The sequence below is a fragment of the Pundamilia nyererei genome, unplaced genomic scaffold, assembly GCF_000239375.1.
Source record: "Pundamilia nyererei isolate P.nyererei 1_Seehausen unplaced genomic scaffold, PunNye1.0 scaffold00161, whole genome shotgun sequence".
Classification (NCBI taxonomy): domain Eukaryota; kingdom Metazoa; phylum Chordata; class Actinopteri; order Cichliformes; family Cichlidae; genus Pundamilia; species Pundamilia nyererei.
In genome coordinates this window covers 794558-811983 of record NW_005187562.1, presented here as the reverse complement: position 1 = coordinate 811983, position 17426 = coordinate 794558, and the positions used below count along the sequence as shown (strand labels likewise).

At 39.8% G+C, this 17426-nt stretch overlaps 1 protein-coding gene across 1 annotated transcript in view; it reads left to right on the top strand.

The window, feature by feature from the left end:
• nbas (NBAS subunit of NRZ tethering complex) overlaps positions 1–17426 on the top strand; it is a 186909-nt gene that overhangs the window by 75888 nt on the left and 93595 nt on the right. The window contains exons 33-39 of the mRNA XM_013913956.1: positions 287–441; positions 1350–1436; positions 3433–3606; positions 4183–4296; positions 5375–5498; positions 11135–11211; positions 11592–11729. Of these exons, the coding sequence (XP_013769410.1) occupies positions 287–441; positions 1350–1436; positions 3433–3606; positions 4183–4296; positions 5375–5498; positions 11135–11211; positions 11592–11729 (869 nt within the window). The remainder of the gene's footprint in view (positions 1–286; positions 442–1349; positions 1437–3432; positions 3607–4182; positions 4297–5374; positions 5499–11134; positions 11212–11591; positions 11730–17426) is intronic.

Genomic DNA, 17426 nt, shown 5'->3' with positions numbered 1-17426 from the left:
CCGACTTCTAAATGGCCACCATGGTCACCACCCATCTTGAGGAGTTTGCCCCCTCACATATACTAATGTGCCACAAACAGGACTTTAATATCACCAAACATTCCCATGTTATTACAGTGTATCCATATAAATGGCCCACCCTGTACTTTTTAGATTCTGTTCTTTGCTTTAATGTTCTGCATATTCACAGATTATTTTACAATATGCATTTTGTGTTTGATGCTTTGTCATTATGTCTTGATTGGACTTGATCTTGTAGTTACATTCTCTTTTTGTTTCCCTCCAGGTTACAGTCCAGCATGGGAGGTGTGCAGTCTGCTCGGTCAGTGTGACGGTTATGGAGACCTGGAGGCCCGGCAAGAACTGTTAGCCTTCTCTCTCACACACTGCCCCCCTGACAGCATCCACGGCCTCCTGGCCGCCTCCAGTGACCTACAAACTCAGTAAAATTAGGACTGCTAAGGAAGTTTTTAAATGATCAATGTAGACAACAATAAAAGTGCCTCCCAAGCCTGTGAGTCAAGGACCTTTAAGATAAATAAGATAATTAGACCTTAGTATACATATACAGTATACAAACGTTAAATCACCAATCACATGGAAGCAACTCTGTGCTTTTAGTCATGTAGACACGGTCATGACTTCTTAAAGTCCAAACAGAGCGTCAGAATGGGGGAAGATGATTTAAGTGACTTTGAATGTGGCATGGTTGTTGGTTGGTCTGAGTGTTTCAGAAACTGCTGATCTACTGGGATTTACAAAGAATGGTCTGAAAAAGAGAAAATATTCAGTGAGCAGCAGTGCTGTGACAAAAATACCTTGTTTGTGCCAGAGATGAGAGGAGAATGGCCAGACTTGATAGGAAGGCCAACAGTAACTCACTGTACCACTGGTTACAACCAAGGGATCCGGAAGAACGGATCTCTGAACGGACAACACGCCAAAGATGGGCTACAACAACAGAAGAGCATTACAGGTGTCACTCCTGTCAGCTAGGAACAGGAAAGAGAGGCTACAATTTGCACAGCTCACCAAAATAGAACAACAGAAGATTGGAAAAAGATTGCCTGGTCTATCGTGCTGCAACATTCAGATAGGAGGATCAGAATTTGGGTAACTGACAAGAGAGCATGGATCCATCCTGCCTTATATTTTTGGCATACTTCTTGACTTTTTAGTCTGAACACGCTTATCCCTTTATGACTACAGTGTACCAGTCTTATAGTTACTTTCCGCATGACAGCACACCATGTTGAAAAGCTTAAATCATCTCAAATATGGAGGAAACCGAATTTGTTATTTCTGGCAAAATAGCTCTAATCTCTTGTTTTCCTCCTCCCTCTATCCTGCAGGTGTTGTACCAGGCTGTTAACTATCAAATGGAGCCTGTAAATACAGAGACCGGACGAGAAGTTGACGAGACAGACTCTTTAAAGGTAAATGTAATTTTTTTTCCTTACAACCCCCTCATTCTGTTTTCCATCACATGCATGTTCTTGTTTGAACTGCCTCCTCTATCCCTGTGTGGGTTTGTTTCTGTCCTGTTCAGTTTGTGTGTTTTCCTGCCGCTCCATATTTGATGAGGTGTAAATCTAGTGTTACGGTCCTCAGCTCCCTTGTTTTATTTATGCCTTCCTTTCTCCTCCCCTTCAGCACTGCCAGCTTTATGATGCCTTGAGTGGGTGTTAATGTTTCATGACTTGCATTTCATCCCCCTTTGTGTGCAAATAGGTGCTCATTTGAAGCTGTCTGTTATCATTTTATTATTGTATTGATGTCCCTCACTTGTATATGTTTAAGCTGCCCAAATGTGTTCTGTGTGTGCACCGTGGGCATGTATTTATGCAGCTTTCGGTGTATGTGTATGTACTGAATAGCTGGCTTTTATTATATCTTTTTATCATGCGTATATGTTTTCTTTATTTCATGCTCTTACCCTTAATCCCTTGCTAAATAAAGTATTGATGAAAGGCACTAAATGATTTGGCTCCAGCCCACTGGATCTCCCAAGATGGCTTTGTAAAGATTTTCAAATGTATAGAAAACAGCACTTTATTGAATTTTGTGGTGTACTTATTAATGTACATTACATTGCAAAAGGATTGCAACTTTCATTTCCAAATATTAAATGTTAAAGATTTTTGTGGAAGAGGAAGCTCTCAGAGAAGATTAATAACTAAATACTGACGCTGCTTTGAGAAGGGTAGTTCAGAAGACCAACAGAACACAAATACCACAATTGTGACTTAACTGTGACAGCTTCTTTGACTACCTTACTCTGTTCAAAGTCAACAAAATAGACCACTTCTGAAGCACTCTATCTATATCTGAAAAATGTGGGTTAGGTGGCAGATGCTCCGTTTCACCAGCTAATAAAAAGTGGAGATACTAAGACGTCCAAAACAGTTTTGTTTGGTTTCTATAAGCATGGAAGGATATACAAAGGCTGGGATATGGAAGCAAATTAGGACAAAATATTCTTTTGATCATAATTTTGACTGTAGAAATCTGAAGGAAAAATAAGTCAGAAACCCAGGACTTGTGTCAGAATTCTGACCTTTTTCTTGGAATTCTGCTTTTTTAAAATTCTAACTTTTGTGGAAATTCTAAGGAAAAAAATTTAGAGAAAAAAAACAAACATAATTCAAGCTTTATTTTCACAGTTCTGTTATCTTAGAACTTCAAAATAGTCAAAATTACTGAGATAAAAGTCATAACTCTTTATCACTCATCTTTGAGTGTTTAGCCAACATAAAACTTCTAATCTTATTTTGAGATGAGCTAAAATTAGCCAGCACTGATCTTCAGCCCATACAGTGGTGTGCCTCTAAGATATATACTAGGTGTGTTTCGAGTGGATTGTCTTATCTAACTCTGTGTTAGATGAGATAAATTCTGTTGCTTTAAGAAGGAAGCTTTTGCTTTGTCAAGGAGCGAAACACTGAATAAAATTTTTAATTCAGTTGTATAATCTTAGTGACGAAAGTATTAGTGACAGAAATACTTGTTGTATTATGAATCTGTTCTACATCTGTGTAGAATTTTCCTCTGCCTGTGTGACTTTTGGAAAGTTTTCTGAACAAACACACAATACAGAATGTGTGTTTCAGAACCAGAAGGGCCCTGCTTGAATGCATATTGTAATTCCTCTATGCACTACATAAATAAACCAGTAAAAGAAAAAGAGCCCTGCACTTATTAAAATGGCTTCTCAGAAGTACCTAATAAAAAATAGAATACAATATTCATGGGTCTAATCTAGCAGTGCCGATCGAGCGATGCTGTGTTTTTATTTACAAAAAGGAGGTGTTGTATGCTGCACACTGTTCTCAAACTGTAAAGCCCCTTGTCGTGGGTACTTCTACAAAGGCTCCAGAGTGACACAGTAGAATATGTTTGCCATTAATTTTTCTTCTCTTTCTTTCTCTTCAGCCCCAACCTCGTGTGGGCTCCTCTGTGGGGACAGCAGGAGACCTCCTGCACAGGACTACAGCGAAGACCATGGAAGTCCTGACTACTACAGGACTGAATACCAAGGCTGTTTTGACTGCAGTCAGTGACCACCGCTGGTGGAAGGACTCACTCAATTACCTCCGGCCGCTGCATGTAAGAATCCATTGACTGTGTTGTTTTAATTAATTCTTCGCTGCAGATGAAGATTTTTTTTGTAAAGTTCTTAATGGGTGCACTTACCACCTTGTAGGTTTAAAAAATACAGTTCCTATGCATTTTACTGATATAAATGTATTTATATTCTGTGTAATAATCATGATCAATTAGCCAGCAACAGCGTAGCAGCGGTTATGGATGTATCCGCCTTGTTTTTAACTCTACAGACTAATGGGCTGCATAGACAGATCTCATGTCTGTCTGCACTCCCATACCTCACATACTTTTGCTCGCAGACTTCAAAAATCACCAATCAAGAGCTCATCTCCTGCATAATTAATTGGCCCTCCTGTTGAATATTTCAATATCTGGTGGCTGCACGGGCCCGACGGTCGCCCGGGTGGAGATTGATGGCGTCTCTGGTGTTGGCAGCAATTGGGAGGGGTGATCGTGATTGCGGCTTTCTAAAGAAAGAGGAAAAATTGCATGGATGTTAGCTGTGGGACAGGGAAAAAATATGACAGTGTTGAGGGCATGTTGTGAAAGTTTAATGATGTTTTGATGGCTCCTCAGGGTCGTGGTTCAGGAGCCACTAGCCAGGAAGGGGCATGTGAGAACGCCAACTTGGAGCGTCAAGGCTGCAGCCCCTTTTATCAGGATCTCATTGAGGATCCCTATGTAGACACGGTGAGTGGCTTAAGACCAGTGTTTCTCGTAGCTCTTTGCTTCGTACATTCTTATCAACCTTCTTTCTTCTTATGTTTTGTTTTCTCACCCCAGGGCATCCTTTCAAATTACAGCAAAAACTGCATGAGTAGGCTTATGACTGGGCAATTAATTCGATTTTCTTGCTATGACTTATACATTCTTTAAAAAGCAGCGTTGAGACAAAATGAATATTGATTTCAGACTGAACAATTATAATGCCAAGTACTAACAGAAGGGACTTTGGACTACTGGTATGATGCTAAAAATAATCCAAAAGAAAAGAATGTCAACAGAAGGAATTATAGGGATACAAAAGAGTAAAAGTAAGAAAAGGAGTAGATTGACCTTTGTACCTGGGAAGTGGTTGCCTCTGGGCTATGACTGGGCTTTTTACTCAGAGACACAAATCATACGGAGAGCTGAAAGAGCGGACGGGAGGGGAAACGGAGAAGGCCGATACATCTCCTCTTATGACATTTTAATAGGCTTCTCCAAATCCCTTCCTTCACTTCATCGCCAGCATCCATCCATCTTCCATCATCCATCTACCAATAATTACTCCCCACATCCATCTGCCCATGAGCTGGCTGATCAATGGGATTAGTTTTTACCTTAACAGTTGCAATGAAGGGAGTGGGGATTGAGGAGAGACTGATTGAGAGAGAAAGAGAGACAAATGCAACGGGACTGAAAGATGGATAGAGACAGAGTGGCGAAGACAGACAGGACACACTCTGCGTTGAAGCGATAGCTCTGAGACCGAGCAAGAGCAGAAACTTTATTGTCCGCCACTCAGACACATGAGAAAGAACTTGTATACAAGAAACCTATAAATGACTTTTCAAAAGGGCCTGGTTTTGAAACGCTTTACTTGGCTCTGAAGTTCATTTGTTCACTCAGTCTCTCATCTGTCTGACTCCTTGAGAATGAAGATATTCAGTCATCTTCATCATGTCTTGCTGTGCTTTTTCTAGTCTGCTCAGATATGGGGAGGGAGGGTTGCCTTAATATAAAGAAAAGTACTATATCACTCTTCCTTTGTCATTCTTTCTTTTAGAGTCAAGATGTGTATTCATTCTACAAAGAAGTGCCTGCAGAAAACTTTGCTGAGGTTTTGTTGAGGACTGGAAAACTGGCTGAGGCAAAAACTGAGGGAAAAACCCCGTTTCCTGCTACAGAAGGTAAGCATGTGGCCTACATAGACATAGATTTTCTAGTAACGGGTTGGACCTACCTTTGCCTTCAAGAAGCTGCTGGAAACAGAGATTTTGGTCCATATTGACGTGTTAGCATCACACAGTTGCTGCTGATTTGCCGGCAATACATCCTAAATGCCAATCTCCCATTCTACCACATCCCAAAGGTGTTCTACTGGATTGCAATGTGGTGACTGTGGAGGCCATTTGAGTAAAGTGAACTCATTATTATGTTCAAGAAACCAGTTTGAAATTATTTGAGCTTTGTGGCATGTTCTCCTCTAAGCAGCCATCAAATGATGTGTACACTGTCAGCAGCAATACTCAGGTAGCCTGTGGTGTTTACACAATGCTCAGTATCTATTAAGCATTTGGTGGCCCAAGGTGTGCCAAGAAAACATTCCCCACACTATTACACCATCACCAGATGATGTAGAAGACAGTGTTGTATATCTGACCTGTTCTTAGCTGACAAGAGTGGCTTCCAATGTGCTCCTCTGCTGTTGTAGCCCACCTGCTTCAAGGTTAAATGTGTTTTGCATTCAAAGATGGTCTCTTGGTTGTAACGAGTTGTTCTTTGTATTACTGTTTCCTTCCCGTCAGCTCAAAGAAGTCTGGCATCAACAAGGCATTTTCTCCCACGGAACTGCCGCTCACTGGACATTTTCTCTTTTTCGGTTCATTCTCTGTGAACCCAGAGATGGTGGAAACTGCTGATCCCAGTAACCACGCCACGTTCAAAGCCATTTAAATCACCTTTCTTCCCTGCTCTGATGCTCCGTATGAACTTCAGCAGGTTCTTTTCATCTTGTTTACATGCTTAAAAGCAGGGAGTTGCTTTCATGTGATTGGCTATTTAGGTATTTGTGTTAACAAGCAGTTGAGCAAAGTAGCCACTGAGTTTATACAACAAATATATTGCCATATAATAGTATGGTAAAGTCTGGAATTTGTTTCTTTATTGCCATTTCTTCTGGATGAAGTCTGTTTCCTGGGTCTTTCTCTTTCTTTGTCTTTGCCTGTTTTTCTGCTTCCTACACTGAGCACTATGTTTGAGTGCTTTAGCCAGGAAAGGGTTTCCAGGGGGAGTAGCCACAGTACTGAATCATTTTTATCTACGCACAATTTGTGGATGGCGGACTTCTCAATTATAAACTCTCATACAATTCCTGGTTTCCAGTTTGCAAGAACTTTTTTTGCATCAGCAGAAGCTTCTTTCTCCAACCCGAGCCTCTGATTTATTTTTGGTATTCAGGGTTTCTGACTTCTAATTTCATAACCAACCTTCAATAAAATTTATAACCTCACTGTTTATTATTCTTGGTGTACTACAACTCAATTCTACTCCAGATTGGATTTTGGAATCAGGCTGAATCTGAGTGGAGTTTTTGAGGGTTTTTGAGGGCTAGTTGTTCAGACTTTTTGACCTTGTCTGTCGCTGCTCACTAAGTCAATGTGCTTACCACGGTTTTTGCTGTATAATTTAAATTTGAAATTGTAGTTATCGGTACATTGATTTGGCAAGATCTCAACTGTCAGGTTGCTTGTTAAATTTTTTTCCAGGATTTCAAATTATTATTATGATAATGCAGCTTCTAAGTGTTTGATTGAGGCTGAATTTTGTTTAACTTAGCTTTTTCCTCAGCGCTCCATCTTAGTGAAGCTGGATGGTATTTGCACAGCGTAGTTGGCTTCCTCCTTGACACCCTGCCCTCTCCTCTTCTCATCTATCTTAGCCTGGGAGCCCATATATGGTCGACTAGGGGACAACACGGGAAGAATAGCCTCACTGATTAATTAATGTATCCGCACGCATCCCACCGCATCAGTAAATAATGCTGCATCACTGCAGAGATACTAGAGAGATAGCATCAAGTCAAAACATCAAGGCCACACTGCATGATGGATCATAGCTGCTCGCGAAAATCAATGACACTACAAAAACAAACGTGTGTGTGTGTGTCTGCATGTAATACAAATGCATGTAAAATTCCACACTTGCAGTCACATTTTCACACATCCACACTTTTCAGCAAATCCAACTTCTCTGCAGTTGCCGCTGTCATTCAAATGAATATCTCTCTTTTCTTAAAAGTCACCTTCCCTTCGGAGCAGCTGCAGAGTGCGACGTGTCGAGAAAGAGAAAAGCCACTCTGGACAGCATCGCGTCCGATAACAACCTTCGATTAATGACTGGTGTGTCGGCCCGCCGCGCTGGCTGTCCTTAAAAAACAGACTAGGAGATGGCCTTTAAGAAAATAAATATATCGATTTTTCACCTGGCCTAGATAAGTTGGAGGTAATTAATGATGACACAAGTGGAAAGTGACTCAATGGGATTGAGCTGAGTAAGGTGCAGACACAAGCACTTGATGTGAAGACAAGTGGGGAGAAAGAGAGAGGTAGACACACACACATATTTGCACACATGACTCCAAACTCCACTGACACACAGCATGGAGTGCTGCCATTTGCCAAATGTTGACCAGGCTCTAATCAGTTGTTTTTCCCCACACTGCCTGCACAGGTGAAATAGTAATAGGTTAGTGTCTCACCGACCTACTAACAATGTGCTCGATTTAGCTGACACAGGAGCAGGAGTGTGTGTGTGTGTGTGTGTGGATGCAGACACACAAAAACAGCCCATCTAATGCACCCACTTCTCTGTGTGTTGTCTCTATCACTTTCTCTGCACTCACTCACAAACGCACACACACACACAAACACTCACTCACAAGAAGAAATGTTGTATGCTTTAAAGGCAGGGTTATCTATTTAGTGTGTGTGTCTGTGTGTGTGTGTGTTTACCCCTCTGGTAATTCCTGTCCCGATGGTATCTGTAGCTTTAGAGAGGCGTGTAATCAGCTCATTCTGAGGTGTAGCTCATTGAAACCCGTGGGGTAGGAGAGGAGGGGAGAGAAAAACGAGCAAAGGAGAAGGGTGGGCACACTGCTTAAGAGAGCTGTTATTTGTCCTTAAACTAGTTCATTACTTCGCTGCTGCTCGCACATGCAACGGCGTGCACCTTCAGCTATGCCCTTCCAACCATGTGTGTGCACATATGCATATTAGTGTGCATTTTGTTCTACAGTGTGACTCTTCCTGTGCCCTGCCTCTGTCTCCCTCCCAGTGTCCATGCTCTACTTTTCTCTGTCTGTTTCATTTTGTCTCGGGCTCTTATCACCAACGCAGGCTTCTGTTCTCCTTGGGTCTCAGACTACAAAGTGATTCTGTCTGATCCTCTCTGCTGCCTCCCGCTGTTTCCTCAGAGTATGTTTGTTGGTGATTGATTAACTGAGAGCATCCGTGCGCTTACAGTGTTTGGAATTTATCAAGTTCATCTACATATTTTTAATTGTAATCATGCGAGTGCTGTTGTGTGTTTTTGGTCTCATTGTGTCTAACTATTGTGGCCTAGAGGGAAGCTGTTTGGGTTAACTCCATCCTTGTGCCCAGAGCTCTGTAGACACTCCAAAACCCATCAGCCTTAGGGGCACTGCATAAACATGGACTGGTTCCCAGTTTCATACTCGTGCTAACTCTGAATGGGATTAGTTTTTGTTCACTTATGAAAAGCTAATCAATATGCATACCAATTAGTTCTCAATCATTAAATGTTTGCTGCTGCTGTACCACCATAAACCCCACAAGTTCACAAGTTCTGCACGTGAATGCAGAATTTTAAAAGTAAATTTTAAATGGTGATCGTGCAGCAAACATTTCAGTGTTTTAAAAAAATCTTTGTGATTCTGTTTGGGATTTTTAGTGCTGTGTTTATGTAATATTGGCAGGAAAAAAAGAACAGAAAAACTTCAGTCCCATTACCAGTCATGACAGCCCTGTTGCCCTGCCAGTGATTCTGAGTACTTTGGCATGGTCAGTTCATGATGGGCTTTCAAGTCCAGAGTACTGAGTTATAGAAGCTGAAGTTTCAGTGGCTAAGCAGCCATCTGCCCAATGTAGGGGTTAGTGTGTGTGTCGCCATGGCAGTTGAAAGGCATTTAAGTTGTGTCACATAATACCATACTTGTATCTGAATAACTACAAATAAGCCTCAAAGACTCATTTATGCTCGTAAGGGAAATCTTAGTGGAAGGCACGGCATTTCAGTAGTTATGCTATCACCTCACTACGAGAAAGTTCCTGGTTCCCAGTACACGGACTTCCTCCCACAGTCCAAAGTTATGCATACATATAAACTGGAGGTTAAATGATGTTTCTAAAATGTCTTTGGATGTGAGTGATTCAAGTGTATAGAACCCCGTAAAGCACTTTGATTGATCAGTAAGATTAAATAAATGCCAGTTCATGTATTAGAATGTGCTCTGAAAGCCTGCTTTTCATTATATATACAACGTTGTACATGTAAAATCACATTACATTCATTATGCTTCAGAAGACTGCAACTGTGGAATACATGTTGGAAGCATTTACCTTGGTCTGTCATATGTATATACTGTGTATCAGGTGTTGTTTTCTTCTGTAGCTGCTTTATACAATAACTTATATGAGGTTCATATAGATCGAAATAATAAGATGAAACTTGCAATATGAAAAGAAGAAGCCTCAAGCTTAAAAAGCCGATATATAAACTGTATAACCAACTGTTTAGTCAGTTCATCTATATACTGTAGGCCTGAAAGTGCAAGATCAAATTACAAAACAACCGCAGGTGTGATTGAGACCAGAACAAAGGTTACGATCATAGATGGGTTTGGTCTGAGCCATATCTACTTGCAGGAAGAAAAGAGGGGCGATCAGCCTGCTACTTGACGCCCTTCATACATATTCTGTTTTATTTTTTTAATGTATTTGTGTTTGTCTATATATATTGTGTATATATACTATTTTAATATAATTTAGACTTGATCATAGAACTCATAGGCGCTGTCCCATCACAGTAGAATCTCACGTTTTTTACTGCCTTCTTTTACTCATGCAATGCAAATAGCTTAGTTTAGTTAAGTTTGTGTTAAGTACTTAGTCTGCTTTGTTTATAGACCTGTTGAGGCCTGTAGTGAATCTCAATCTAATCTCTCTTATAAAGGCTGGTGTTGTTTTCACCTTGTGAGTCTGCCGGTGTTTAATCATAGCTAAATGTGGTCCTGCTGACAGCTTGTGTAGCTGTGATTGAACTGAGATGGCTGTGTTAGAATTGGAGAACCCTTTTGGGGGGCTAGGCTGCCTCCCTAAGAGAAAGGTGCAGCATACAGAGTTGCTGTTGGTAGCCACGCAGAGGCAAATTTTGCATTCAGGGGATTCACTATTAAAGTGCACTTTGATTAAGTTTGTGCTCATCTGGAGAGCACTTATTAGAAAAGGACCCGTACTTTGTCTTTGACTAATAAATACGATCTGTATTTGAAACAGGTTGTGTGCTCGCAGAAATGAACACATTCAAAGCTAAGTCCACTGTATACAGGTAGATGTAGACATACATGCAGTAGTTTAGTAACCTTTCAGGGATTTTAAGGTTTTTTTCTTCATTTGTGTCCAATATTCCTTCTTCTAGTCCTGTATAGTGTTTCCTGACATATTTCTAGAATATTAAAACATAGGGTTTTTTTTTTTTTGGGTAATCAGTGCTTTAAAATCGTCTCACCTCTCTCTGTCCTTTACAGTATTGCTCCAGCTGGCCAACGATGCATTTCCCAGGGACATGATGCTGGCTCTGTCCTACTTACTTGCTCTGCCTCAGGTAGGGGGACACTCGCACACGTCCTGGTAACAAAAGGAGTTGGATTTTATTTTATTGAGACCATCAGATAGTTGAGCTAATGCATTTTGTCTGCATGATCTATTTCATTTGACATTTTACACCTTTGATTTGATCTCTCATGTTATTAGACATTTCACAAGTTGTAAATATGCATCTCTCTTTGTGTAACAGTGTGAGAACAGTCCACCGTCATAGGCTAGGCTGTGCAAAGACTGAAAACAGAGGCGAGATGTAATGCAGTAGTCTACTTTCATCTCAGGCCTCTTGATTTAGAATATGCTGAAAGCAAAGAGTCAATTTGTGAAAATGCCACTATGATCGTTTGTCTTGCATGTCCTTATATTTGTTCTTACCTGCAGGTGCTGGATGCCAACAGGTGTTTTGATAAGCAGTGTCACTCGGCCTTGTCGCTCCAACTGGCTGCCTACTACTACTCCCTGCAGATCTACTCGCGCCTCATGCCCTGCTTCAAGGACAAGAACCACACTCTTTACCAGGTCAGTGTATTTGTGTGTATGACGCAGTGTTTGGGTGGTTGAATGAATAAATGTTCTGATGTTACCTTGGGAAGACACTAGATGCATGTCTGTGATGTTGTGTAGCCAAAACTGTTTTGTTCCACAGCTCGGAAATACACAAAGAGCGTTTCAGAACTGGGGTGTTTGTTTGCACATCATCTTTTATTTTGAAAAAGAAAAATCTCTATGCTGTTCTTGTGTATGACTTCTGCCCTGCCTCATCTGCTCTACAGCATGACTTGGCTTCTGTCAAAAATAGATTTACCACATATTTTTAGTCATGTGGTGCAGAAAGCTGCTTTTGGGATGCTTAGAAAATGCACTGCAGTGCAGCTGTTGAACGCACAGACAAAAGAATCCAGTTTTAAGCAGCTAGGACACAAAATCTTGATGTGTTGTGAACAGATTATTTTTAGGTCTAGGTCTTGAAACTTTAGAGCCTCAGTGCAGGATTTAGCTGTTTAGGCAGTGCATTTTACTGGTTGGGAGGATCATAGCAAAACAGTGTTTCACCTGTGGTTTAAGTTTGTTTCAAGGTTGCTTCAATAATAAGTGGAGTGAATATAGATGTGTGTATGGCTTTTGAAATGAAATTTTATGTATGCTTTTGTTTGACATTTATTTAAGGAGGAACTAGTATCATAGACATTAAATGTCAGAGCAAACTGTCCACAATCGCAAGAAATGCATCTGTGTGAGTCTGGGTGATCTAACAGTGCAAACGTGATTTGATTTATAAATAAAGATTGAGCCAGTTAATTTCAATAATAATCAGCATTCTACCATAAGCAGCTCAGATTTGTAAGTCACAAAGGAGCAGGTGAAGAAGGACAAGGAAGCCAGTACTGACCAGTATAATACAGTGGGAGTGTAGGTTTACTGTATGTGTGTTTCTGTCCAGAAAAAGCATGGCCATTCGCATCAATGAGAGGCAGCTGAAGGGGAATCAATATGTTTAGATAGGGCAAACCCCTTTGTTAGAAATTGATGGACACTGTGTTGGGTCTGGGAGGTCGGGTAAGTCTGACAGCTCAGGTGGAGGTCTGCATTATTACAAACTATACCTCCCTATGAACCTGAAATCTGTGTGTGACAGGAGGGTGCGAGTTTTTTAGAAGACTGGAGACGAGGCAGATCAACTCGATCATATAAAAACAATGAAATGTAAGAGAAGATGCATAATATTATCATCCAGTGTAAGGTTTATGCCACATAAATGCCCTAAATTAACAGTACTGGTAATTCCTAAATGCATTATTTATGTTTCTATAAGGGTTAATCCAGTAGTATGTGCAGGCTCTTCAAATAAAATGATATTTTTTAATGCAAAAATATAATTATTGTAATTATCTATGAAGTTTTGAATTCACTGTCATACTGTCAACAGAAACATTGTTTCATTGGTTGAATATTATGCTTGATGCAGCGTGAATTCTGTTTGTTTGCCAAAGTAAGGAGCAATATATAATTTTCAGTTTTAAATAGTTTTTTTTCATGTTTTCATGACACGTGTACTCACACTCATATATATATATATATATATACACACTCACCTTTGTTTTCTTTTTCATACAACATGCATTGAGCTCTATCCTAGCCCTTGACGTTTGCCATTATACTTCAGTATTACTCACCTTACCAGTTAGCTGTTCTCATTCTCATTTGATTCCTTCAGTTATCTTTCATTGCAAATAAATTAATGGATTTGAAGACTATTTCGCTCCACATTTTGTTATGACGATAGAATAGTGAGATCAGCGAGGCTACAGGCACAATTGACATGGTTCAAATGCCGCTTGGCTGCGCAGATGTAGGAGGACAAAGTAAGATTTTTTAAAAAAGAGTGACAAAAAAATGCCAAATAATAATTAGCCATCAGAAATGGAACAAACTGGGAAAATGACTGTAATTATCCTTTTAGACATCTGAATACTAATGCGGTTTAATTGTGCTTTAGTTTAAACCAACAATGCATTGTGTACCAGCTATTGCTCGTGAAGAAGTTTTAAGCATGTTTCTGTGTGTACACAGCATCTTCTTTTTCTAAGTAAGGCAAGAAAAACAAGAGATCAGAAAATGTGATTGAGAAGTGAAAGAAGAGGCTGCAAAGTGGGGGGTGGGGGTGGGGGGGGTGATTGGCAGAGAATAACTGAAGAAATGGCTCTGACCTTTTCTTTGAGTGGACCCTGGCTCTCATGGGTTTTAGTGCAGGTAGAAGAAGGGAGGTAAAATGTTGAAATAAAAGAACAGAAAAAAGGAAAGAGGCCAGCAGAAGAAGTGGATAAGTGTGTCCCAGTTGACATTCAAGGTTAGAATTGCACGCTCTCACATTCCCGCTCACACAAGCACACCAGTAAGTTGCTCTCCGCGCACACACTCATCCGCACGCAGTGACACACACACATCCTTCCTGCATCCTAATGGCAGTAATCACTCCCTGAACTCCTGCCTCAAGTGAAGTTCAAGTCCATTAACTTAAAATATATACAGCTTTTTCCTTCTGCTCCACACTTTAGCAGTTGTACTTTCATTTTTAGCTCATTTCTTCATTTTTTTCCTTTTCCTTTTTCTTTTTTTTAAAGTTGTCATTTCCTTTTCCTTTTTTCCAGTCTTAGTATGTTCTACAAGAGTGAGTGCTTGTTATCATTATGTTCCAGGTCTCGTCTTCGCTCGCCTCTCTTATTGAAGAAGTAGTGGCCATTTTTACCATCAGTGAAAGAAGCGTTATTGGAAAAAAACTTTCAACCTATCTACTCTCTTTCTCCACTTTCACATATTTTTTCCTATTGGATTTTTTCCCCCTCTCTCCTCTGCTGTGTGCTTTTTTTATGTTTCCTTTTATGCCCCACCATTGTCAGTTAAGTCAAATGGTTTGCTTTGTTGGTATGACATTTCTGGTTTATGCGTTTCCATGATGCTTCTCTCCATCCACATTATGCTGCTCTGTCCGCTATCGTTTCCTGTTCATTCTGCGTTCGGTTTAGGCTTTTTTCCCAATAGGCCTGCCTCACTCTTGTTGAATCTCAGGCCTCTCTATTTACAATACTATCTTAACTGTGCATGCTTTATACAGTTTTCTTGTGCTTTCTTTAGCTCTTGCTTTCTCTTATCTATTAAGGCACACATTGTACTTAATGTGATATTGCATTTCAGATATGTATGACAGGGTGCGCGTATCTATATTTCATGCACACGCTTGCTTTGCATTGCAAATGAGGTTATGGGGGGAAAAATTACCTACCAAAGCATGTGTTTTTTATATTTGGGCATACGTGAAGCATTTGTGCGCCTGCTTTTGTTTTTTGCATTCATATATCACAGTTGGCACACATTATTGTATGCGCTCCAGTTTAAGATCTGTTTTCCTGTGACAGCGGGGGGCACATTTGTATGTGCGTTTGTGTGTTGTGGTGTGTCACGCTGTCTCACAGTGTTTCCCACTTGGTACTTGAAGAGCAGTAACACTGTCTCAATAACTCTCACGCTCTTTCAATTCTCTTGTCGCTATCACATAATTCCATGCCCAGGCAATAAGACGCCAAACACTCAAGCCACTGAAGTCATTCAATTGCAAATAGAAATGGAACTCTCTGTGGATTTACTCAAGGTGTTTGATGTGTTTTTAAAGCCTCAATGAACAGCTTGTTTTTATATTTTATTTTTTTTAGATGTAGAGGTTTTGTAATGGGTACTGCCTTCAAAAGGAAAATTACAAAATACGATAAAGGAAATGATTACAATCAGTTTTTGGATCAAAACTAGTCAAACATACAAATGTTGCATGTTTGACTAGTTTTGATCACATTAATCACATTAAACATTCATAAAATGCAAATTAGTAAATGTTACACATGCTATATTAAAGCTCTTATTTATTGTTCACTGTCAAAAGGAGCCTTATCTAATCAGCGTATAACTCAGTATACAAGTATTATGTATAATACATAATACTTTTTGTTTTCACTGACATCATTCATACAGAGTTGCTTGGGCTTTCCATAAATGTCTTAGCAAGAGGTTAGCGTTAAAAATGCAATCATTAAAATCAACACCACTCACAAGTTGGTATATTGCTATAAATACTGAGTCTTGTAGGAATCCTAATTTTCCCAAGAATTATGCAATATTTCTATAATATCTGATTTATAAACCTGACACAACTCTAGGGGGAGTTGTTGAGTTGGTGTGTTATAGCAGTGTTTCCCAACATGTGCCGCGAGAAATAGTCAGGTGTGCCGTGGAAGATTATCTGGTTCCGCCTGATTAGTAATGGGCAGAAGAAATTACATGCTGTGAGACCACGCTGCGCGTAATAGCAATAGGTAAATATTTAAAAAGAAAACTAGTCAATCCGACCCAGATGAAGGCCCTAGCATGATTAGTGCTTAGAAGAAAGCAAAAAAAGGTATACTGGGGACAAACCGAGCCAATTCCGCTATACTTGGTGCTTGGGGAAAAATGATCAGAATGCTTTTCGTGACATTTTTGTTTGGCGATTTTTCTAATGTGAAATATGTGCCGTGGCTCCAAAAGGTTGGGAACCACTGTGTTACAGTATTTCAGCTGTATTTACCTACGTATTACTGCGGTAATTACCCAGTTGTATACTAAAACTAGTATTTATAATTTATCATGTAGAACATGAAGTCTTTGGGATCATATTGTACATGTTGTACATGATAAATTATCTGTTTGTTTACCATTGTTTAACCTTAGACTTAATATTAATTGTTGACATCTGACAATGTAGCAGTTTTGCTAAGAAGAAGCTATGAGAAATATAAAATTACATAAGATAAAAAAATATCTGATGTATTTAGCAATGTATTCAAAACATTTTAATTTACAATCATATCATTCTTTTCTCTTTGATTGCCTCTATTTATATATTTAAGGTAAAAAAATCACTGTAATAAATTTGAGATTCATTTATTAGCATTCAGCATGTTCACTCAAGGTAAGGCCAAAGTCTTAGAGAGACTCTAAATACATGAAAGTATAACCGATATGCTTATTGTCCATCATAAAACGCTGAGATGACATTTTCTGTCCAATTTTAAAATAGGAGTTTACCCATGTTAGCCTTGTTCAGCTGTTTTGTAGCACTCGCGGCATTTACATCTCCAAACTTCTTAAAGATTCTGTTCCCACTATTGACTTTGAAGGTCCTTAACTGTTACTTTCCCATCTGATTATGGCACCCAAGCATGACGGAGCGACTCGTGGCTTTGCGATACGGAGGCTGGGTTTCCATTATTCCCTAAGGCTTAATGAACCGATTTCCATTTGCTGCCACTGGAAGTTTTCATCAGAGTGGTTCAAGTGTTCATTTGCTAAATAGAGGTGCTCCTTATGTTAATTGCCCTGTTTATGGTTATATTGCAAAATAGCCTGTTTTTATGTAAGTGTTGCGGTCTGTTTACCTGTGCTTGTCAGTTTTGTAATGTGTGAGTGTGTGTATTATTGTGTGCGTTTGTGTGTGAGAATGCGTGTGCTTTGCATAATTGTAGCTGCGAATGTGGATCTGCTGTATGGCAATGTGCTGACTAGAGAGATTGAGATTTTTTCACTCACCCATTTATCTTTGCCTGGAGCTGCCATTCTCTCGCTTATTGAGTATTGATCACACACACACACACACACACACACACACACACACACACACACACACACACA